The 24,267-nt window shown below is 36.2% G+C and overlaps 1 protein-coding gene across 2 annotated transcripts in view; it reads left to right on the top strand.

Annotated features, from left to right (window-relative positions):
• LOC112868976 (E3 SUMO-protein ligase RanBP2) overlaps positions 1–24,267 on the top strand; it is an 82,704-nt gene that overhangs the window by 31,987 nt on the left and 26,450 nt on the right. For both annotated transcript variants that reach the window (XM_086701483.1, XM_086701484.1), the window contains exons 5-19: positions 57–287; positions 630–775; positions 3,115–3,307; positions 7,353–7,440; positions 9,988–10,197; positions 11,812–11,993; positions 12,077–12,252; positions 12,452–12,575; positions 13,483–13,644; positions 13,914–14,051; positions 14,131–14,277; positions 16,004–16,183; positions 16,267–16,350; positions 20,387–20,522; positions 23,883–23,977. In XM_086701483.1, coding sequence (XP_086557609.1) covers positions 57–287; positions 630–775; positions 3,115–3,307; positions 7,353–7,440; positions 9,988–10,197; positions 11,812–11,993; positions 12,077–12,252; positions 12,452–12,575; positions 13,483–13,644; positions 13,914–14,051; positions 14,131–14,277; positions 16,004–16,183; positions 16,267–16,350; positions 20,387–20,522; positions 23,883–23,977 — 2,292 coding nt within the window. The remainder of the gene's footprint in view (positions 1–56; positions 288–629; positions 776–3,114; positions 3,308–7,352; positions 7,441–9,987; positions 10,198–11,811; positions 11,994–12,076; positions 12,253–12,451; positions 12,576–13,482; positions 13,645–13,913; positions 14,052–14,130; positions 14,278–16,003; positions 16,184–16,266; positions 16,351–20,386; positions 20,523–23,882; positions 23,978–24,267) is intronic.

Consider the following 24,267-nt stretch of genomic DNA (forward strand, 5'->3'; position numbering starts at 1 on the left):
ATGTGCTTAAACGTGCACAGGCATTTCTCTAAATCATTGATTTTTTTTTTTAATAGGAACAGCTTTTAGATTGCAAAGGTGAAGATGGATGGAATAAACTTTTTGATTTGATTCAGTCAGAACTTTATGCAAGACCTGATGATGTCTATGTAAACATCCGACTAGTAGAGCTATATCGCTCAAATAAAAGATTGAAGGATGCTGTGGCCCACTGCCATGAGGCAGAGAAAAACATAACTTTGCGTTCAAGTTTACAATGGAATTCATGTGTTGTACAGACCCTTAAGGTAGGTAAAAACTCTTGGGTCTCTATGCTTCTATGTAGATAATTACTATACATTCTTTTGTATTTTAGCGGTGCTCTCTGAGACTTAAATTTCTTCCATTTATGTATAGCAACTCTAAAATGAAATTTTTACTAGGATGATTTCAGTTTTATAATGGGTAGATTGGAGAGATAAATGCAATAAATATATATGCTTTTGGTGTTTTCATAGGTTGATGTAAAAATCAGTGGTTTAATGAGTATAAGGATGGGCAAAAGCGTTGATAGACCTAAAACTAGACATAAAACTAATTTTACAATGCTTGGTAAAGCTTTGTAATTGAGTGTTTTTTCTACAAAACAGGAATATATGGAATCTTCACAGTGTTTGGAGTCTGATAAAAGTAGCTGGCAAAGTGCCAGTAAAGATCTACTTCTGGCCTATGCTAACCTTATGCTTCTTACGCTCTCTACCAGAGATGTGCAAGAAAGTAGAGAATTATTGGAAAGGTATGTCGACTTAAGGAAAGTACTTTGGTGTCAATTGTAGATTTTCTTTTTGTAGTGATTCAGTTCACTGGTCTAACCATCTTTACTGGGTCACTATTTCTATAAAATACCCAGGGGTGATAGTTAATACCATAACTCTCTTACGTCTTTTTTGGGGATATTATAATTGGTTTTGTATGACTTTGATTTTTTAGAGAACTGTGTTACTGTACAGACTTGATTACATTATTATAGTTATGTATCCAATTTTGGCATGCTTAGTAGTCCTGCAAATGAATGTTCTGCTATTTCGTATTTTATTTCAAAAATGATATATAATCTTGAGTGAAAATCAAAATAGACTTCCATCTGTCAGATGTTTTAGTAGAAGCATTTAGTATCCCCAACATTTCAGAAAACTTTTAATGTTTTTGCTTAGAAACAAGATAACTAAAATATAATGTATGATTTTTCTGTTTTCCTAAATTTTGATTCTCAGGATCATATCTCCATTTATTAAAATAAATTTCATTGAACAAAAACATCACTTGGATTTGTATGAGAATGTTAGTTGAGAGCAGGGGTTGACCAGAGCTTCTAAGCCAGATATGGCTCACTGCCTGGTTTTGTAAATATGCTTTTATTGGAACACAGCTGTGCCTCTTGTTATGTATTATCTGTGGCTGCCTACATATGGCAGTGTTGGAGTTGAGCAGCTGTGACAGAGATTATATGCCTGCACAGCCATATTAGTATGTGGCCCTTTATAGAAGTAGTTTGTCAGTCTCTGGTATAGATTGTGCATTTGCTTGAAAAGTAGTTTTTGTTCCCCATCTGATGTTAGGGGATACAGTAGTTTCTTGTAGAATTTCTTAGTGTTCTAAGTGGCGAGTAAGGGTGGTATCCAAAACACTTCAACTTTCAGATTATTTTAGAAAATATTTAGGATGTTTTCTTTTATATGGGTTATATACTCAAACATTTTTGATCACCTTAGAACATGAGGGTGAAAAAGACAATTTCTTAGTAGTACTATAAATAATTTAAATTTGGGGCACTTGGGTGGCTCAGTCAGTTAAGCATCTGGCTCTTGGTTTTGGCTCTGGTCATGATCTCAGGATTCATGGGTCGAGCCTCACATTGGGCTTCACACTGACAGTGCAGAACCTACTTGGGATTCTCTCTCTCTCTCTGCCCCTTAACCCCCCAAAATAAATAAAACTTAAAAAAATAATATGAACTTCATGGATACCCTGAAAGGGTCTTGAGAAACCAGGGGGTTCCTGGAACTTACTTGTTATAACCTATTTAGAAATCATGCTTCACATTTCTATCAAGTGTTGCTTTTCTTTTTTTTTTTTTTTTTTTTCCCCCAACGTTTATTTATTTTTGGGACAGAGAGAGACAGAGCGTGAACGGGGGAGGGGCAGAGAGAGAGGGAGACACAGAATCGGAAACAGGCTCCAGGCTCTGAGCCATCAGCCCAGAGCCTGACGCGGGGCTCGAACTCCCGGACCGCGAGATCGTGACCTGGCTGAAGTCGGACGCTTAACCGACTGCGCCACCCAGGCGCCCCATCAAGTGTTGCTTTTCTTACAAAGTGAGGATGCTGAGGGCCATTTGAATTTAGAAACACTAATTAGTACATTTACAAATAATAGAAATTCAATTTAAGCCTGTAGTTATCCCAAATATCTTATCAGTTATTTACTTGTAATTTGAAAATGGCATGTCTAATTTGAGAAATTCCACCTTTGAATTAAATAGTGAAACCATATGATCTAGGAGAAACTGGAAAATATTTTAGTTTTCCAGTTTTGTGCTGGTCAGTTATGGAACATACACCATGGACAGTAATCTTATCTTTTTTTTTTTTTTAAGTTCATTTATTTGTTTTGAGAGAGGCAGAGACAGCACAAGTGGGGGAAGGGCAGAGAGAGGGGGAGAATCCCAAGCAGGCTCTGCACTGTCAGCATGGAATCTGATGCGGGGTTTGAACCTATGAAACTGTGAGATCATGACCTGAGCTGAAACCAAGAGTCAGATGCTTAACCAGCTGAGCCACCCAGGTGCCCCAGTAATCTTATCTTCTGATTTGTAGCTTTTCTGTGATTGGAGGGCTGGCAATAACTGTTTGGAATAAGATATTCTCGAGGCTAAGCTTGAAGTATAGAAAGTATGTTGAATAAAAACAAACACTAGATGATTCATGATTTATAAAATAGAGAAAGGATTATTAGTTTGAATGTGAAAGATGAAGCTTGAAATAAATTCCTTTGTTAATTTTTAATTAAGTCATGAAACCGTGATTATTCACAATGCAATAGGTTTAATACCTGTTTAATAATTTAATATTACAGTTTTGATAGTGCTCTTCAGTCTGTGAAATCTTGTGTGGGTGGAAATGATGAACTCTCAACTACTTTCTTAGAAGTAAAAGGGCATTTCTACATGCATGCTGGTTCTCTGCTTTTGAAGATGGGTCAGCATAGTGATCTGCAATGGCGAGCTCTCTCTGAACTGGCTGCATTGTGCTATCTTATAGCGTTTCAGGTAAGCTTTTCCTAGTTTTGGGTGTAGTTGACATTTCACTGAGACTCTGTTGTATTTTACATGGAGATGTGTCCTGGTATATATTGAAAATATGAATAAATCTGTAAAATTGAAGTCGAAATAGTTTATTTGAAAGGTGAAAAATAAGAATATTTATACAGTATTGGTGAGGTGAAACAGATATGTTGATGCATTGCTGGTGGCAGTCTGTATTGCTTGACTTACTGGAAGACCACTTTGAAGAGTTTGATCTTTTTACTCTGCCATTTCTGGGAACCTGTAATAAGGAAATAATCTCAAATATGGATAAAATTTGATTCAAAAAGATGTGCATGCATAACTTGGACAGAAACTTAAGTAAGTTTTGGGGATGGTTACATAAGCTGTGATAGAAGAATGTGTTTAACATGTTAATTGAAACACATAATGTATGTAATACGTATATAACATTGGTGATATTATCTACAGTATATAACAGTATCTCTTCATCTTTGGAAATGTAATTCCTTTCTTTATACATAGAACATGACATGAACGGGGTGCCTGGGTGGCTCAGTCAGTTGGGCGTCCGACTTCGGCTCAGGTCATGATCTCACCGTCCGTGGGTTTGAGCCCTGCATTGGGCTGTGGGCCGACAGCTCGGAGCCTGGAGCATGCTTCGTATTCTGTGTCTCCCTCTCTCTCTACCCCTCCCCCACTCAAGCCTTCTCTCGGTCTCTCTCAAAAATAAATAAAAATTAAAAAAAAATTTTTTTAAAGAATATGACATGAAGGAAAGATGCCAAAATGTGAACCATTATGATGATGAGATGCTGGCCATTAACCCTTCCCCAATCCATTTTTGTAGTTTTAATGTTTTCTTTAGTTAGCTAATATTCTGAAATGAAAAGAAATAAGCAGTCTGCCCCAAAATTCAAAGGGCCTGGCTTATAAGAATAATTGTTAGTTTTAGTGAACTATCCTTTGCTTGAGGGAAAGAAAAAACGATTCACTGTACTTTTAGGGAAGCTTCCTCCTTCTAGTTCATATTATATAGATCTTTTTTTAAACACTGTTGATACTCATCCCATGATGTTAAGTGCTCCTGTTTGCTCAGCAGAAGCATTTAGGTTCATCAAGAATACATGTATTAGTGAAAATAGAGTGAAGCTAATGAAGTTGCTAATTTATGTAGGCACTAAAAGGTTCTTACGATTAATATTATTAAAGAATCTTCAAAGAAGTGAGTTATTTTTAATGGAAACGGGACTCTTAATTTTAAATATATATTTTTAAGTTAATGCGGTCAACTGTTTTAAACTTTGACCCTTTTTAGTGGTAAAAACTAAATTTCCTTCTTTCTTTATTATTTTTTTTAAAGTTTATTTTGAGAGAGAGGGAGAGAGAGGCAGGGAGGGGAAGAGAGAGAGAATCCCAAGCAGGCTTCACGCTGTCAGTGCAGAGCCCAGTGCCAGGCATGAACTTGCAAACCATGAGATCATGACCTGAGCTGAAATCAAGAGTCAGATGCTTAACTGACTGAGCCACCTGGGTGTCCCTCAATTTCCTTCCTAAACCATTCACTCAAATCTTTCCTACAAGACAAAGACTATTATCAGTATCTTGAATATTTAGAAGTTTTTCTGCATATGTAAGCATAAAACACACCCTTTACTTTTTTTTTTCTTTTAATGTTTATTTTTTGAGAAAGAGAGCATGAGGAGGGGAGGCGCAGAGAGAGGGAGACACAGAATCCGAAGCAGGCTCCAGGCTCTGAGTTGTCAGCACAAGATCCCTACGTGGGGCTCGAACCCATGAACCACAGATCATGACCTGAGTCGAAGTCAGGTGCTTAACTGACTGAGCTATCCAGGCGCCCCTCCTTTCTTTACTTTTAAAACTGTTTTGCCTCAATGAAGGTGTGCTTTATCTACTGCCTAACATTTTGCTTTTTTCACTGTTTTTCTATTGTCTCATTTCAGCATATAGACGTCCACTTCAGTACTTCTCTTTTACCTATTACACATTTCCATTGAATGGATAAATAATGGAAACTGCTTAGATGCTTGAATTTTATATTACCATGTGTTGTAAAGCTTAATTATCAAATGATTATAAGCATACAGAGGAAGTGTAGACTGGCATAGGAGTGCTTAAGGAATCCTGTCAGGCTAGCATTTTTAATGGTAGGATTTTCAGACTCTTGATCAAGGGAATGTTGTGGTTTTAGTAAGTGTATCTGCGTTTCAGGTAGGCATTACACAGTCTTTCTTGAAACTGTTTAATTTCAGATGAGGATATGTTGGCTTGGGATGACGTGACTGAGTGGATTGATAACTAATTAGTCACAAATGATAGCTGTAAAAGGGGCCAGTTTTATGAATTGAGGTCAGTTTGAAAGCAAAATGAATTATATCACATTTTGTTTTTCATTTTGTGTGCTCTTCAACATCTTCAGAAACAGTTTGCCATCATGTTTAGAAAACTTATGGATAAAAGCATAAGTCTAACTAATGTTTCTAAAATTCAAAATAAGAAGATTTTAGATTCAAGGAATATATTTTGAAAAATTAATGTCTTTGGAAAAGTGATTGTATTCATACGGTTTAAAACTCTAGTGGTGTATAAGAGTATACCGTGAGAATTCCTTTCTACTTCTGTTCTTTCAGTCATTTTTTCTCTTCCCTGGGGGAACTAATAATACTCATTTCTTGTGAGTTCTTCAAGAAATGTTTTGTGCATATATAAGCAAATAGACACTGCCCCACTCCTACTTCCCTTAAAAAGTTACAGATAGATACATTCTGTACATTTTTATTTCCTTTGCTTTTTACTTTTTAAAACATTTTTTAATGTTTATTTTTGAGGCGGGGGGAGGGGCAGAGAGAGGTAGACACAGAATCCGAAGTAGGCTCCAGGCTCCAAGCTGTCAGCACAGAGCCTGACGCGGGGCTCAAACTCACAAACTGTGAGATCATGACCTGAGCTGAAGCCAGACACTCAACTGACTGAGCCACCCAGGTGCCCCTCCTTTGCTTATTTTAATGAAATACGTGTTGGTGGTATTTCCATGTTGGTATAGAAAACATAGCATGAGTATTGCATCCTCATTTGTTTTGATATGGTTGCATATCATTCCATTCTATGAAGGTACTGTAATTTTTGTTTTTTTTTTTTTTAAACAGTTCCCTAAAACCAAGTCATTAGGTTACTTTTACTTTCTTGCTATGCTATTTCAAATAATTCTTTAATGAATAACTTGTGGTATTTCACATGTGAAAATTTATGGGTAAAATAAATTGTTGAAAGAAGAATCAAAGTGTATTTATGCATTTATAATTTGTAGGGCTTTTGCCAAATTTCCAACTTCACAGAAGTTGCACCAGACCACTACCAGTTAAGAAAGTCATTGAAATTTAAAAGCAGTTACTCTAACCACTCATGTATTCCTTTTAAAGGGCTATCTCTAGTAAGTGCCTGTTGTCTGTGACTGAATATTTTCAGTGATTGAACATTCACTACTTTTCAAGATAGCCCATTGCATTTTTGATAGTTTGGGTCTTAGTGCTTCCTTATGTGTAGCAAAAGTATTTTTCAGCCTGCTATCCATTGGTGTTTTTCTTTTGGTACTATTTAAAAACATTGAACTCATTTGTGAATGATTTTCTTAATATCTGAAGGGAACTATTGTATTTTCTTCATCATTTTTTCAGCTCTTCATAGGACACAGCTTGGAGTCCCTTTTCCTCTCTTGGCTGTACCACTTTATCCCAGTGGTGTCCCATATTATCCATGCTCTTTGAAAGCGTACTGTCTGTAGTGTGGCATTTGAAGACGCTTGTATAGTAGAAAGTAATTTCTTGGACGTTAATCTTTGTAGACAGCTTTTATATGTTAACTAAATCCTTGATTTCCCGGTTTATTCAGTTGAAAAACTGCAACTCCTACTCAGTTTAACCATTGGTTAATTGTTCATCATCAAAAAAGTGCAATGTAACAGAAAGGAACATATTACTGTTAGAAATATGGGTATCACTAAATTAAGACTTGATTTTAAAATTATCAGGTTCCAAGACCAAAGATTAAATTAATAAAAGGAGAAGTTGGACAAAATCTACTGGAAATGATGGCCTATGATCGTCTGAGCCAGTCAGGTAATGGTAACGTTTAATTAGTTTTATTTTAAAAAGAAAAAGAAATTTCTCTGTTAGAGTACACCTTATGATAATCCTGTCTGTTTAGGAGATACTTTGCATAATCATTTCTCTTTGCCATCTTGGATGAGGGCAAAAGAGAACTAGAAGTGTCTCCTTCAGAAGGTAACAAATGTTTGATATTGTTTGCTTCTGGATGGAGAAACTCTTTGTTTTTTAATTTTTTTTTTTTTTTTTAACGTTTACTTACTTTTAAGACAGAGACAGAGCATGAACAGGGAGGGTCAGAGAGAGAGGGAGACACAGAATCCGAAACAGGCTCCAGGCTCTGAGCTGTCAGCACAGAGCCCGACGCGGGGCTCAAACTCAAGGACCGCGAGATCGTGACCTGGCTGAAGTCGGACGCTTAACCAACTGCACCACCCAGGCGCCCCTGGAGAAACTCTTTAATCCCTCCTTTATCTAGCTGCTAGAGCCTCCATTTGATTTTTTTTTTTTTTTTTCAATGTTTACTTATTTTTGGGACAGAGAGAGACAGAGCATGAACGGGGGAGGGGCAGAGAGAGAGGGAGACACAGAATCGGAAACAGGCTCCAGGCTCTGAGCCATCAGCCCAGAGCCCGACGCGGGCTCGAACTCTCGGACCGCGAGATCCTGACCTGGCTGAAGTCGGATGCTTAACCGACTGCGCCACCCAGGCGCCCCTCCATTTGATATTTTAATGAGCTTCTTGAACTAAGAATAATTACTGATTTGCCAGCCATTTAACATCAGTAGTTTCTAAGATAATGCTGTGGAGGATATAAAGGTGAACTAATGGATCTCTTAAGGAACTGACCACACAGTAAAGAAAATAAAAGATATATACTTACATACTGTTAGGCTTTTAGAATTTGTAAATTTATTTCCACTTTTGACTATTTGGGATGTATCTTAAAGGTCTAGTACATATTATCTGGTTTTGCTGAGGCAGAAACTTCAAGATGTTCATATGGCCAGTGAATCAAGCAATGAGCTGAAGAAGCATAATGCTTTATATAAGAAGCAATTTTGATATAAAATTGAATGAACTTTGTAAAGAGCAAGTAGTAGTATTAAATTAAAGTTACTATAAGTTTTGTCTGTAGTTAGGCTGTTGGTCAAAGCTTATATTGCTCCTCTATCCCATAGCTTGCTTTTTTGTGAGAGGTGGACTTTCAGTCCTTAAAGAAGTAACTTTGTATTTTCTTCTTATGTCTCCTGTCTGCCTTGCAAGGCTGTCATAGATGCTTTTGCAGGATTACAGTTAGTAAAATGAACTGTATTTTAATGTCTTTGATCTGGGCATTCCTGAATCTGTCTCTGCAAATTTTTGGAGAGATAAGTCTGGTGGTAACCAAACCTGACTGACTAGCAGAATTATTTCAAGGAGTGGTGTTTTTTTTTTTTTTTTTTAAACAGCTTAATTGAGAGTAAATTCACATAACTATATAATTTATATAAATGTACGACTCAGTGGTTTTTAGTATGTTCACAGAATTATGCACCCATCACCACAATTTTAGAACATCTTCATCACCTTGCAAAGAAACGTCATACCCATTAGTAGTCACTTCCCATTTTCCCCCAAACCCTCTAGTCCTGGACACCCATTCGTATTCTATCTCTTTAGATTTCCTTATTCTGGGCATTTTTATATAAATTGAACTGTACACTGTGTGGTCTTTTGTGACTGACGCTTCTTCCACTTACCATAGTGTTTTCAAGGTGCATCCATGTTACAGCAGGTACGAGAACTTTATCTAAGGAGTGTTTTAAAAATAGATTCCTTACCCCAAACCTGTGGAATCAGAGTCTCTGGGAGTGTGGCCTGGAAATAATTATTTTTTGTTTTTGTTTTTGTTTATATATATATATATATATATATATATATATGTATGTATGTATATATATATTTATTTATTTTTATGTTTATTTTTGAAAGATTGAGAGACAGAGCATGAGTGGGGGAGGAGCAGAGAGAGAGGAGGCACAGAATCTGAAGCAGGCTCCAGGCTCTGAGCTGTCAGCACAGAGCCCCATTAAGGGCTCAAACTCACAAACTGTGAGATCATGACCTGAGCCAAAGTCAGACGCTTAACTGACTGAGCCACCCATGTGCCCCTGGAAATAATTGTTTTTTAAAAGCTTTTTCAAGGATGAGTCTTACCAGCTAGGCTTAGAAATTGGTGTATCAGATCAGAGAATTTGAGCTTGGCTCTGTTCTCCTTTGGCCACTTAAATGACACACTTTCCATCTAAAATGTAAATACTTTAAATACTTTTGGCGTTTTTCACATACTCTCCTCTTTCCTTTCACTCTGGCATGTAGATATAGTTAACTGTTAAATTTGTAATCTGTGTCCATTTTTTGCTTAAGAACCCTTTTTGTTCCGTTGTGGTTGCTGGGTTGGAGGGTTAGCTCTGAGGTAGTCATGTTTTTTTCTCCTTAGGGTATATGCATGAAACTATTGAGAGATACAAATAAGAACAGTCTTTTTTAATTGATGGTAATAATTTGTTTTTCAGGACACATGCTGCTAAACTTAAGTCGTGACAAGCAAGATTTTTTAAAAGAGGTTGTAGAATCCTTTGCCAATAAAAGTGGGCAGTCTGCTTTGTATGATGCTCTGTTTTGTAATCAGTCACCTAAGGATAGATCTTTCCTTGGTAAAGATGATATTGGAAACATTGCTGTGCAAGCACCAGAGCCTGATGATTTGGCTAGATATGATGTTGGTAAGTTGTTATCTTTTAAAGTAAACATTTTGTATTTTAATCCTTTTATTTTAGAAGAATAAAAGCAGAAAGAAATAAATTGCTCATAATCTCATTACTCAAAATAATGACTTAATATTTTCCTGTATTCCTTTGAGGTTTTTGGTGGTGTAGGCAGGTATGAGGGGTTGGTAATGGTGGCATGTTTTTCTTCTATACTTTAAAAAATTTTTAAAAATGTTTATTCATTTTTGAGAGAGAGAGACAGAGCAGGAGCCAGGGAGGGGCAGATAGAGAGGGAGACACAGAATTCGAAGCAAGCTTCAGGCTCTGAGCTGTCACCACAGAGCCCGATGTGAAGCTCGAACTCACAAGCCATGAGACCATGACCTGAGCTGAAGTTGGACGCTTAACCAACTAAGCCAGGTGCCCCATGTTTTTCCTCTAAATAGTTGTTTATAGTGTACATATGATTATTTTCACTCATGAATTCCCTCCCTGTTTATCTGTTTTGGTAAATGCCACTTTTAATGCCAGTACAATCTGTTGTATGAATTAGCCGTAATTTTCAGGCCAGTTTTTTGTTGTTCAGTATCTAGGATGTTTTCAGTTTGTTCACTGTTAATATATCTCCATTTCACATTTTCCCATAGAGTTGCCTAAAGACAGAATCACCGGGGTAAAGTTGATGAATTTTAAATCTCTTGCAAATTGCCGTATTGACAGAAGAGTTGTACCTCTTTATGCTTCCAAAAGCTCATAACTTTTTCAGTATTAAATTTCTTGTAGAAGAGGGGTGCCTGGGTGTCTCAGTCAGTTAAGGGTCCAACTTCAACTCAGGTCATGATCTCACAGTTTGTGGGTTCAAGCCCCGTGTCAGACTGTGTGCTGACAGCTCACAGCCTGGAACCTGCTTTGGATTCTGTGTCTCCCTCTCTCTCAGCCCCTCCCTCGCTTGCGCTCTGTCTCTGTCTCTCAAAAATGAATAAACATGAAACGATTTTTTTTTTTAGTTTCTTGTAGAAGAAAAGATCTCTTTACTATTCCAAGGGATTAATGTAGTGGTATCCCATTGTTTTAATGACTTTTTTTTTTTTTAATGTTTATTTATTTTTGAGACAGAGAGAGACAGAGCATGAACAGGGGAGGGTCAGAGAGAGAGGGAGACACAGAATCTGAAACAGGCTCCGGGCTCTGAGCGGTCAGCACAGAGCCCGACGCGGGGCTTGAACTCACGGACCGCGAGATCATGACCTGAGCTGAAGTCGGACGCTTAACCGACTGAGCCACCCAGGTGCCCCTAATGACTCTTTACTGAAAGGAAAATCCATTGTTTCAGGATTTTTTACTGGGTGGCTTTTGTCACTACAGTGTTTCATTGAGTTCTGGTGAGTACCTTTTTTCCCTTAGATGGAATTGAAAAGAGCTTTCTTCATAACTATTGTTATTAAAATTCCTAGACAAAAAGTGTGAATATCCTTAGTAAGAAAATGAGACTCTGCTTATCATAGAATTTGCCCCTGTTCATGTAGAAAAACATTTCTAAAATTAAGATACATTTGTTATAAGTAATTGGCGAAACTGATGGCACAAGCAAAATTTCCAAAACCTCAGTCCAGTTTTTTTCTATTTCAGGTGCCATTAGAGCACATAATGGTAGTCTTCAGCACCTTACCTGGCTTGGCTTACAGTGGAATTCACTGCCCACCTTACCTGCAATTCGAAAATGGCTAAAGCAGCTGTTTCATCATTTGCCCCAGGAAACTTCAAGGCTTGAAACAAATGCACCCGAATCAATATGTGTTTTAGATCTTGAAGTAAGCAAAGATTTTAACAAATTAAATATTTTGTGTTTTGTTTAATTTTTTGCCTAATTTAAATTGATTTTTCTTTAAACCAGGTATTTCTACTTGGGGTGATATATACCAGCCACTTACAAATAAAGGAGAAGTATAATTCTCACCATAGCTTCTATCAGCCTCTATGCTTGCCACTTCCTGTGTGTAAGCAGCTTTGTACAGAAAGACAAAAATGTTGGTGGGATGCAGTCTGTAATCTAATTCACAGAAAAGCAATGTAAGTAGTAAAATAAAAATACTCCTTTAACTTACTGCCTAAGTTTTTAACTTAAAAACCTATTTAGTTTAAAAACTTATTGCCTAGGTATCTAACTCTCATGTGAAGATTGAGTTTAATTCTCATGTGATGATTAACATACATGTAAGTTTTGAAATGCACGTTTCTAAATCAGTTTTATTAAATAAAACTTTTCTAGACCTGGAACCTCAGCAAAATTGCGACTTGTTGTTCAGCATGACATAAACACTCTAAGGGGCCAGGAAAAACATGGCCTTCAGCCTGCCCTGCTTATACATTGGGCAAGATGCCTTCAGAAAACGGTGAGTTCGTTAAAGTGTAAGCATTTTTAAGAACATTATGTAATGTTTAAAAATAATAAACTTTTCACTGAGTCTTTTAGTTCAAAGAAACAGTATCAGCTTGTTCCTGTTATGCTAGGTGAAGTGTATTTTTTTAATCTTGCCACGAAATAGTTAACAGTTTACATGTAAGTACTTGGAACAGTGCCTGGCACAGTAAATGTTACATAAATATTAACTGTTCTTATTATTAGTTAATAATTATGTTAATGATAATGATTATCCAGCCTGAAATTTTTTTTTTACATACCAGTAGCAGAAGGCTTTGTAGGTTAAGACCAATACAGATCTTTGTAAATATTTGAAATCTGTTTTGTGGCAAGGTTAGTTGTAGATGTTTAACTCTGTGACTAAACTGTGACACTTACAGAATGGTTGATTTGGGCTATGTAAAATGGCAGCTTTTAAAGTTTATTTATTTTAAGAGAGAGCGTGCATGAGCAGGGGAGGGACAGAGAGAGTGTGCAAGAGAGAATTGCGAGCATGCTCTGTACTGCCAGCACAGAACCTGATGCTGGGTAGAACCCACATCATGAGATCATGACCTGAGCCTGAGATCATGACCTGAGCCTGAGTCGGATGGTTAACTGATTGAGCCAGCCAGATGGCCCTAAAATGGCAACTTTAAAAGAATAGATTGGGCTGCCTCATTAGGTAGTATCATTGAAAGTGTTTAAAAGTTGGGTCTAGAATGATCACTGGTATCAAGATGGTTGGTTATTCCAACATTTAGAGAGTGAGGCATATGACTTTTGAGATTCTTTTTGCCTTGATTTGAAATTTTAACCACTTGTTTAGACCATTTGTAAAGGAATTTTTAGATTCTGTTATTTGTGTTCCTTAGGTTGTGTGCTTCTTTCTATTTTAGGGCAGTGGTCTTAATTCTTTTTATGATCAACGGGAATACATAGGCAGAAGTGTTCATTATTGGAAGAAGGTTTTGCCAATGTTGAAGACAATCAAAAAGAAGAGCAGTATTCCTGAACCTACAGACCCTTTGTTTAGACATTTTCATAGTGCAGACATTCAGGTAATGGAGGAACCCTTTGTGAATGAACTGGAGATGTGGATTTCTAGTTTATAAACAAAGAAATGGAGGTATAAATTGCTTAAATTAATTGCCTGGCTACTTGATCCTTGTCTTGTTTTCGAAATCCACTATCTGTTGTAAAACATGGCAGAAAAGAGGGCTGAGCTGTTAATTTCATTAGAAATTATTGTGTAAAATCTTTGGGGAATCACTTGGGTTTGATATTCTGGAGAGAGGCAGTTGGACTAAAAATTACTAAATGTGTTTAGGCATCTGAAGTTGGTGAATACGAGGAAGAAGCAAACATAACATTTGCTATATTGGATGTAGTTAATGGAAATATAGAAGATGCTATCACTGCTTTTGAATCTATAAAAAACGTTGTTTCTTACTGGAATCTTGCACTGGTAAGTAGATGATGGTAGGTGAGTTAACAGTGTTTTGTGTTAAAAACCTAATTTTTTCATAAGAGCATTCTTTGGATAGATTTTTCACAGAAGAGCAGAAGACATCGAAAATGATGCCCTTTCTCCTGAAGAGCAAGAAGAATGCAAAAATTATCTGAGAAAGACCAGGGACTACCTAATAAAGATTTTAGATGACAGTGATACCAATCTTTCAGTGACCAGGAAGGTAAGCTTCAGGCTGTTTGTACTTTCTTACTATTGATAACTGGTTAATAAGTGTTTTATGCTTTGCTTTTATATATATATTAAAAAATTTTTTTTTACTTGTTTTATTTTTTACTTTTTAAAATTTACATCCAAAATAGCATATAGTCCAACAATGATTTCAGGAGTAGATTCCTTAGTGCCTCTTACCCATTTAGCCCATCGCCCCCCCACCAACCCCTCCAGTAACCCTCTGTTTGTTCTCCACATTTAAGAGTCTCTTCTGTTTTGTCTCCCTCCCTGTTTTTATATTCTTTTTGTTTCCCTTCCCTTATGTTCATCTGTTCTGTGTCTTAAAGTCCTTGTATGAGTGAAGTCGTATGATATTCATCTTTCTCTGACTAATTTCACTTAGTATAATACCTTCCAGTTCCATCCATATAGTTGCAAATGGCAAGATTTCATTCTTTCTGATTGCCGAGTAATACTCCATTGTATATATGTACACCACATCGTCTTTATCCATTCATCTGTCGATGAACATTTGGGCTCTTTCCATACTTTAGCTATTTGCTGCTATAAACATGGGGGTGCATGTGTCCCTTAGAAACAGCACACCTGTATCCCTTGGATAAATGCCTAGTAGTGCAATTGCTGGGTCATAGGGTAGTTCTATTTTTAGTTTTTTGAGGAACCTCCATACTGTTTTCCAGAGTGACTGCACCAGTTTGCATTCCCATTAATTTTTTTTTTAACGTTTATTTATTTTTTGAGAGACAGCGACAGAGTGTGAGTGGGGGAGGGGCAGAGAGAGAGGGAGACACAGAATCTGAAGCAGGCCCCAGGCTCTGAGCTGTCAGAGCCCGACGTGGAGCTTGAACTCATGAACCACGGGATCATGACCTGAGCCGAAGATGGCCACTTAACCAACTGAGCCACCCAGGCACCCCTGGTTTTATATTTTGATAATTTCAGAAATACTCAGTAATATACCTATTATTAATGCACAGAACAGTGTGTGTGTAAATATTCAATTAGCATTGCTCTATCTTAGGTGTGGTGTTTTTTAAACTTGGGAACCTAGCTTTTTATTCTTAACAAAAATACTTGTTAGGGAATAAAAGATTTCTAAGGCAGAACATTTATTTTTGTTACTTTGGCAGTGTACTCAAAGTAAATATTGCAGCCTAATGCTTTGCTGTTAATGAATTTTGCAGTTAAACATTTCACTGAAATCAGAAATAGTTGCTGACACTTTTCAGATTATTTCTCCTCCTCTTTACCATTTGCTGTGAACTTTTTTTCTTTTCTTTTTTTTTTTAACTATCAGCAGTTTTAGACTGTCATGATGTTATTAACTTTAGTTGTACTCAACTTTCCAAGTATTTTGTTGATTAATTCATGTTGCTGCTCTTAAATTAGGATTGATATTGTCTGGTGCATTCTAGCACCTGTGTTTCTCTCCCCATTCACAATCAATAAAAATCAGTAGCTTATTTTGTTCATGTGGGAAAATCTTCCTAAGTTAACATTTCTCTACCATTATTATGGCTAATAGCAGGGGTAGATATATCATACACTTTAGAATCAGAAGACTTTAGATTACACAGCAGTTTCACCTATGTTCCTATGTAGAGTGGTTATTATACAAGAGCGAGAAAATAGAAGCACATCCGTAAGATAAAATCTTTGTATTTGTTTCAGAGTTGTTTATTTTTGCAAACTTGATTCATGCCTTTTGTTTTTAGTTGCCTGTGTCGCTGGAGTCTGTAAAAGAGATGCTTAACTCAGTCATGCAGGAACTTGATGATTATAGTGAAGGAGGCCTGCTTTATAAAAATGGTTCTTCTCGAAATGTAGATTCAGAAGTAAAACATTCTACACCATCTCCCACTAAATATTCTTTATCACCAAGTAAAAGTTACAAGGTAAGTACAAAGAAATGAATTATTCCATTGCAGAATATATTTCTATTCTAAATGTTTTAAATATTATCTTGTTACTTTTTTAGTATTCTCCCAAAACACCACCTCGATGGGCAGAAGATCAAAATTCTTTATTGAAAATGATCTGCCAGCAAGTAGAGGCCATTAAGGTAGATCACTTAATATCTCTAAACTGTGTCTCTTCTGTTCCAAGATTTCTTCCTTCACCACTCCCTCACATCTTTGTAAAGCCATTCAAAATGACCCTTTGCCATGCTACAATAGAGTTATGCATATTGTTTTGCATACGTCTACCTTGACACTTAACCATATTTTTCCTGTTTTTAATTATAATTTTTTTAATTTAATTTTTTGAACTTTAATTCTAGTGTAGTTAACATAGCATTTATATTAGTTTCAGGTGTATAATACAGTAATTCAGTAATTCCATATATTACTCAGTGCTTATTAAGATAAATATATTCTTAATTCCTGTTACCTATTTCACCCATTCCCCCCCATTCATCTCCCCTCTGGTAACGGACTATCTGTTCTCTATAGTTGAGTCTGTGTTTTTGGTTTGTTTCTTTGTTTTTAAAATTTTATTTTTTATTTTTTAAAATTTACATGGTGCAACAATGATTTCAGGAGTAGATTCCTTAGTGCCCCTTACCCATTTAGCCCATCCCCCCCCCCACCGCCCCTCCCATAACCCTCAGTTTGTTCTCCATATTTATGAGTCTCTTCTGTTTTGTCCCCCTACCTGTTTTTATATTATTTTTGTTTCCCTTCCCTTATGTTCATCTGTTTTGTCTCTTAAAGTCCTCAAATGAGTGAAGTCATAAGATTTTTGTCTTTCTGACTAATTTCACTTAGCATAATACACTCCAGTTCCATCCATGTAGTTGCAAATAGCAAGATTTCATTCTTTTGATTGCCGAGTAATACTCCATTGCGTGTGTGTGTGTGTGTGTGTGTGTGTGTGTGTGTGTGTACATATACATATATATATATATATCACCTCTTCTTTATCCATTCATCCATCGATGGACATTTGGGCTCTTTCCATACTTTGGCTATTGTTGATAGTGCTGCTTATAAACATGGGGGTGCATGTGTCCCTTAGAAACAGCACACCTGTATCCCGTGGATAAATGCCTAGTAGTGCAATTGCTGGGTCATAGGGTAGTTCTATTTTTAGTTTTTTTGAGGAACCTCCATACTGTTTTCCAGAGTGGCTGCACCAGCTTGCATTCCCATTTCTTTGTTTTGTTTCTTAAATTCCACATATGCGTGAAATCGTCTGGTGTTTGCCCTTTTCTGGCTTAGTTTGTTTAGCATTATACTCTCCAGATCCATCCATGTTGTTGCAAATGGCAAAGTTTTCTTCTTTTTTATGGCTGAATAATATTCCGCAGTGTATATGTGTATGTGTATACATACACATACACTACATCTTCTTTATCCTTTGATCTATCATTGGACACTTGGGTTCCTTCCATAATTTTGCTGTTGTAAATAATGCTATAGTATATATAGGAGTGCATATATCCTTTCGAATTCATGTCTTTATATTCTTGGTAAATACCCAGTAGTGTGAATACTGGAACATATGGTAATTGTATTTTTAATTTTTTGAGGGACCTCCATTCTGTCTTCCACAATGACTGCACAAATTTGCATTCCTGCCAACATTGTGTGAAGGTTCCTTTTTCTCCACATCGTTGCCAACACTTAACTGTTTCTTGTGTTTTTGATTTTAGCCATTCTGACAGGTGGGGTGATATCTCGTTGTGGCTTTGATTTATATTTCCCTGATGATGATTGATGTTGAGCATCTTGTCATGTGTCTTTTGGCCTTAACCCTATTTTTGAAATTACTTGTTTCTGCTTCCTCACCAGGTGTGAATTCTTCCAAGGGAAAGACTCTTTTATCCAAAACATAGCAGCATTCCTGATGTAGAGGTGGTTCCCAAGTGATTGAATTGAACTAGTAAAACTAATTATACTTTGACCTAGTTCATTTCTCAGACTGGTTGTGTGTGTCATATTTTATAGCTAGGTATTGGTCTAAGTTTCAGACAGTCTATCTTTTTAATCCTGTCGAATGAATTGGACTTAATTATGTAAGGAAATGCTTATTTATTCATGATTTTATTTTAGCTGTATGAGAGTAACCTTAACTGTAAGGCTCAGAGGAGCTTTATTTACTTCTTTGGAATTGGAACTATAAGTAGGTTGTTTCATGCTCATTGGGCAAGAATTAAATTGGTCATACTTTTAAAGTTACAGCAAAGAGATCCTGATACATGTTCAGTTACTACAGTGCTATCAGCAATGTGTGAGACTTAACAGAAATACTGTTTGGAAGGGAACAAAATTTCGAATTTGCACAGAGATTTTGTATGCTAATTTTATATAATCATGGCCTATTTTGATATTCTGTACAGTCTTTTCTTACCTTAAATGGGTTTCAGGCACCCAGCATTGTATTCTGTGGCAGTGTAGTGGAGAGCATTACTCTGTGTTCTTGAAAAGCTGGGTTCTAGTAGTAACTCTGCCACTAATTAATGCTCTTGACCCAAGCAGTTCTTTTCTGTTTGCTTGGCTTCTCATCTGTAAAGTGAGAATTGTGGAAACCAGTTATTAGCACATTTTCTAGTTGTTTGAATTTTAAAAATTATGATTATAGTATAATTGCATGTTCAAAACTACAGTCCAGATACCAGTAGAGACTACTAAATTTTTCCAGGTGATTCTGTCAGTTTCTTATTTTTGGATGTGCAGCATCTGGGCTAATAAACACGGTAGATAGTTGGATGGGGAAAATTTTATTTAACTTGAAAGTTTGAGATATTTTTTATCTCAGTATATATGGCTTTGGGAAATATCTATTGGAAAACACTTGTAGAAGAAGAAAGCAGACATCCTGGATCTGTGACCTCACTTATAACTGGTCAGATACCTGGGCCTATATACAAATATTTGATACTGTTTTTAAAAAAGTGGCCTGTTGGGGTGCCTGGGTGGCTCAGTTGAGTGTCCAACTTGGACTTAGGTCATGATCTCACAGTTCATGAGTTCAAGCCCCGCATCGGGCTCTGTGTTGACGGTGTGGAGCCCGGAGCCTGCTTTGGATTCTTTGTCTCCCCCTCTCTCTGCCCCTCCTTGGCTTGTGTGCAGTCTCTCTCACTCAAAAATAAATAAACGTTAAAAAAAAAAAAAAAGTGACCTGTCAACTGATACCACTGTAGTTTCTTTGGAAAAGGAATAGTTTCTTGATAAGTACCTGTTTTGGAAGGGACATTTTGTAGCTTGGGGTTGTGAAGGGTGTTATTTAGTTGTGTATAAACAGCGGTTTGATAACCAGCTACATAGCTATTATTAGAAAGCAGTGTGTCTGGTGTTTTGTCTAGGCAGCAGGGTGGTATTATGAAAACATTTTTGGAATAAAATCTGGTTTGAATTCAGCTGCTGTTTTCTGCATCTTTTTTCTCCCCCTCATTTTAAGAAGTGAGTTAATATTGCTTATTTGTATAAGGATTGAGAACTTAAGTACAGTGCCTGGTCTATATTATTATATGTATATAATATATTCTGAGAAGATATCAGTTGTTTTCCCTTTCCTAGTGGATCATTAGAGCATCAGCCTTGAAGGATTTGTAGTGTTTTGTTACATCAGATGTGCGTAAGCAGAAAGCTAGTGGTGGGAGGTAATTTGGAACATTGAGTAGCCCAGATGGACTGGAGAGGAAAGCATTGTGGAAAGGAGGCGGTAGAAGGACGGTTGGGACAGTACTTCTGAGGACCAAGAATATCAGAGAAGTGTAATTTATAGGTACTTGTATTTTTGAACAGGGAAGTGTCTTGGCTAGAACTCAACTTTAGAAAGATTAATTTAGGTAAGTGTGGAAAGGAAATGGAGATGAGGCCATCTAGGAGGTTATCAGTTGTTTAGGTGATAGCTAACTCTAACTAACCTCAAATGCATTAGGTAATGGTACTAAGGAATGAAAGAATGGGAACAAATAAGTTTTAACAAATTAAGGATGATTTTCTTAAATCAGTACCTGGTACTCAGATCTTACTGGAATATAAAAACTCTAAAAAAGCATCATCGAGTATTTACATTTAAAATATGTGTTTGCTCTAGCACTGTTTCTGGCATGATAAAATTGCTTATGGTTGTTTTCTTTCTTCCAACAGAAAGAAATGCAGGAGTTGAAACTAAATAGCAGTAACTCAGGGTCCCCTCATCGTTGGCCTACAGAGAATTATGGACCAGATTCAGTGCCTGATGGATATCAGGGATCACAGACTTTTCATGGGGCTCCACTAACAGGTTAGTTGGCAACTGGATAATTCCAGTTTTTAGTAAAATCACTGTACTTCCCCCTCCTTTACATAGATAACTTGTGAACTCACCTTGTCTATATACATTTGTTTATATACATGTTTATATATGTCTGCTTATATGTTTCTTAAGCTGTGTATGGTATTACTGAGATTTTTCATAACTCCAAGTAGAAACAAAACAAGCTTTCTATGATCCTGTGTATATAAAGACTGAAAGAACCCCTCCATACATACCTCAGAGAAGCTGAGACTGAGATAGAACAATTTCTTATAATTGGGAAATGTTACCTGATGTTGTTGTGCATTAAGAGATGGCTAATTAAAACCTCTTCAGGAATTACTTTGATGATATACTTAGATGTATGACATTCATAGGAAATCTTGTTTATTTTGAAATACAGTGGTTGGTTATACAAAGGAAGGAGGGGGAGCTGGACCATATTGGAATTTGAAGTTGTGGTCTCTAGAACTGACCTCTTGAGCCGTTTTGTGTGTTTCAAATGTGGAGATGAAACTTTGCCTCACATGATTATGTGAGCGTTTGTATATGTGTGGATATTAGGCATTTACTTTAGAGTATTTAGTAAACAATGAACCAAGGGTGTTCCTGTGGGTTGTCTGTGTGCAAAAGTGCTTTGCGCATGTAATTTTATTTAATCATAGTAACCAGACTGGTAGCTACCATTATGAATCCTATTTTTATAGTTGAGGAAGTGGGTTTAGAAAGGTTAGGCAATTTATCCATTATTGTACAGCTAGTTATTGGTAGAGCCAGAGTTTAAACTTCAGTGGTCTCACTTTAAAGCCACTCACCAGTATGATTATGTTGCCCACAGACCACCAGAAATGATAAAAATGTTTTTTTTTTTAATGAGATAGATTCTGAAATGGTAATAGTACCCTCCCCCCCCCCATTGTTTTTTAACCAGGGATGACTTAGAATAGTGTGTTCCAGTTTAGATGAGCACATTTATGTGATGGTCCATAGGGCCATATTGAAGGCAGCCTCACTGTCCTCGTGTGACAGTGTCTTCTAAATGCAGGAAAAATAATAGGAAAAATCTTTGTAAAGTCACACTTACTAAATGTCACAAGTCATAGGTAAATACATGAGATGTCAAGAGTTCAAACACTGCTCACTTAAAAACCTTGTGCACTGTATAGAGCCTTGCATAGAGAAGATAAGTAAACCAGCTAGCCTTTTCTAGAGTTTTTTGAGTGCTGTGTGGAATTGATCATTTAGCAGCTTTTGAGTCACAATTTCCATTTCTTCTATGTACAGACATAAAAGGTCTTCTGGTTGTTAAACATAACATTCACATTGTCTCATTTTATTCTTGCAATTACCCTATGAAATGTGTAGAAGCAGCACATCCTCATTTTACAATTGAGAAAAATGGAGACCCCAAACACCTCATTGACAAGGTCACAAAGCAGTTTTGTGGCCCTACAAGGTGGAGAGCTCAAGTCCCCCATTTGCCGTTCCTGTGTTTATAGATTTTGTTTTTCTTAATAACAGTAAAAATATACCAAGATAGTTCTTGTCTTTTTAAATAAGATAATTAAAAAAGAGTGATTAATAAGCTTATAGGAAATGAAGTACTGAACTGTGTAAATAAACTAAAAACTAACTGTACCACAAAGAGTGCTATTAACATTTTGGAGCATTTCCTTCTGGTTCTTTCTCTTTGTTTACATAAAGAATCTTTAGTGATATTTTTATCATTGTCTTATATGTAGATGAGTAATCTGTTTTTTAAATATTAGAGTTCTGAGCATTTTTCTTAAATATTTTTTGAAAATACTGTTAATGAATACAAGGTATTCCATCATGTGGAAGTACTACAAATTTTATTTCTTTATTATTTCCAGTTTGCTGTTAGAAATAATGCTGTGAACACATTCTTAGGATTGTTAGGGTATTTAAAAAATACTTCTGTGTTGGGAAATTGCCTTCTGGAAAAGCTATGCCAGTTTATACTGTTATCACCAATATCTGATAGTGCCTACCTCATTGCATTCTTGCTTAGTGTTAATTATTACCAGTTTCTAAAAACCACCAATTTTTAAAACAAAAATGGTATCAGTTTTCATTTTTTTAATACTGGGCATGTTCAACACTTCATAATCTTTTATATTTCCTGAATTATCTGTTTGTTTGGTGCTTTTTTTCTACTAGATTATTTTTAGTAGGTTTATAAGAACTTTAATTATTTGTTCACTATTAAGAGTCACTAGTTACTGATAAAGTCACTAGTTAAATTTCAGACTTTATGATTCTTGGGTCATATCCATCAACTTGTTCTGTGTTCTGTTTCTTTTTTCTCCCCCAGAGTGTTTCCAAAATAACCATCTTTACCAGGCAGTCCATTAGTTTTCCAAATTCAAACAAGCTTCTTTAGCAATTTTTACTGTTCTAATCCCTATAAAGAGAAGATAAATAGACTGGCTAGTCTTTTTCAGGTCTTTTTCAGGGCTTTCTAGAATCAGTTGTTTAGCACCTCTTGGATCACGATTTCCATTTCTTCCATGTTAAGGCATAAATGGTCTTTAGGTTTTGTTCTCTGATAAAACTTTCATAAAACAGATCAAACAAATGATTGTGGTGGCTTTGCCATGAACATGAATGTCTTCTAGGTGTTGGTTTCCTGATGAAACTCATACAAAACAGGTGGAACAAATAGTTTGGACATCAGCATGAGTGTCAGTCATGATGTGCCTTTTTTTTTTTTTTTTTTTTTTTTTTTTTTTTTTTTTTTTTTTTTTTTTTAAGCAAAGGAACACATTTTGTGTTACTTGTGAGATTCTTTCCATGAATTTATCAGGTGATTTTTGACTGGAACATTTTCAGCTTCAGTTTATAAAATGCAGCCTTGTCATTCTGCATATTTTTAAGTCTCACTTTAAAAATGTGGCCCTGGGGCCATCAGATGTATATTTTAGTTCCTTAAATCCTTCCTGTGACTAGTGTGTTCCCAATATTTCTGATGTTGAACGTAGACTGTGCTTTCATATCATACCAATCTTCCTTAGAAAACGGATCAAACACTTTCTTCTTGGCTCCTTTTTTGGTGCTTGTTGTGAGGGGCTTGTTCTTGTTGACCACTGTGGTGCTGCTCTCTTATTTCTCATGTGTCATATTTAGGGGTTTTTCCTAGTTTGTCATTTGGTATTCTTTATGGTATATTTTGATGTATAGAAATTTTTAAAAATCTATAGTTAAATCTTTCTTTGATTTCTATTGCTTTTGTAATTTATAGTTCTTGCCTAGGTAGTCTTAACTATAGTATAGACTTTTTTAACTGTTTTCTTTCTTTTCTTTTCTTTTTTTTTTTTTTTTTTTTAGTTGCAACTACTGGCCCTTCAGTATATTATAGTCAGTCACCAGCATATAATTCCCAGTATCTTCTCAGACCAGCAGCTAATGTTACTCCCACAAAGGTAACAAAGGAATAATTTATACATTTATAAATATCTCCTTTTTAATTGTTCAGGCTTCCTTCAAAGAAATTCAAGAAGTAGTTCAGCATTAAAACTTATATGTCCCATAAGATACAGATATTTTAAATTTCTCTCCAGATACAGAATTTATGCTTCCTACTCATCTTATTTTTATGTTACAATGAGTGTGAACATTTACAATATTTTCTAAATGGGGTGGTGGTGGTGGTGGTGGTGGTGGTAGTGGTAGTGGTGATGGTGGTGGTGGTGGTGATGATGGGTCCTTCATC

This window comes from Puma concolor, chromosome A3 (genome assembly GCF_028749965.1).
Source record: "Puma concolor isolate L17-30 chromosome A3, mPumCon1.1.hap2, whole genome shotgun sequence".
Classification (NCBI taxonomy): domain Eukaryota; kingdom Metazoa; phylum Chordata; class Mammalia; order Carnivora; family Felidae; genus Puma; species Puma concolor.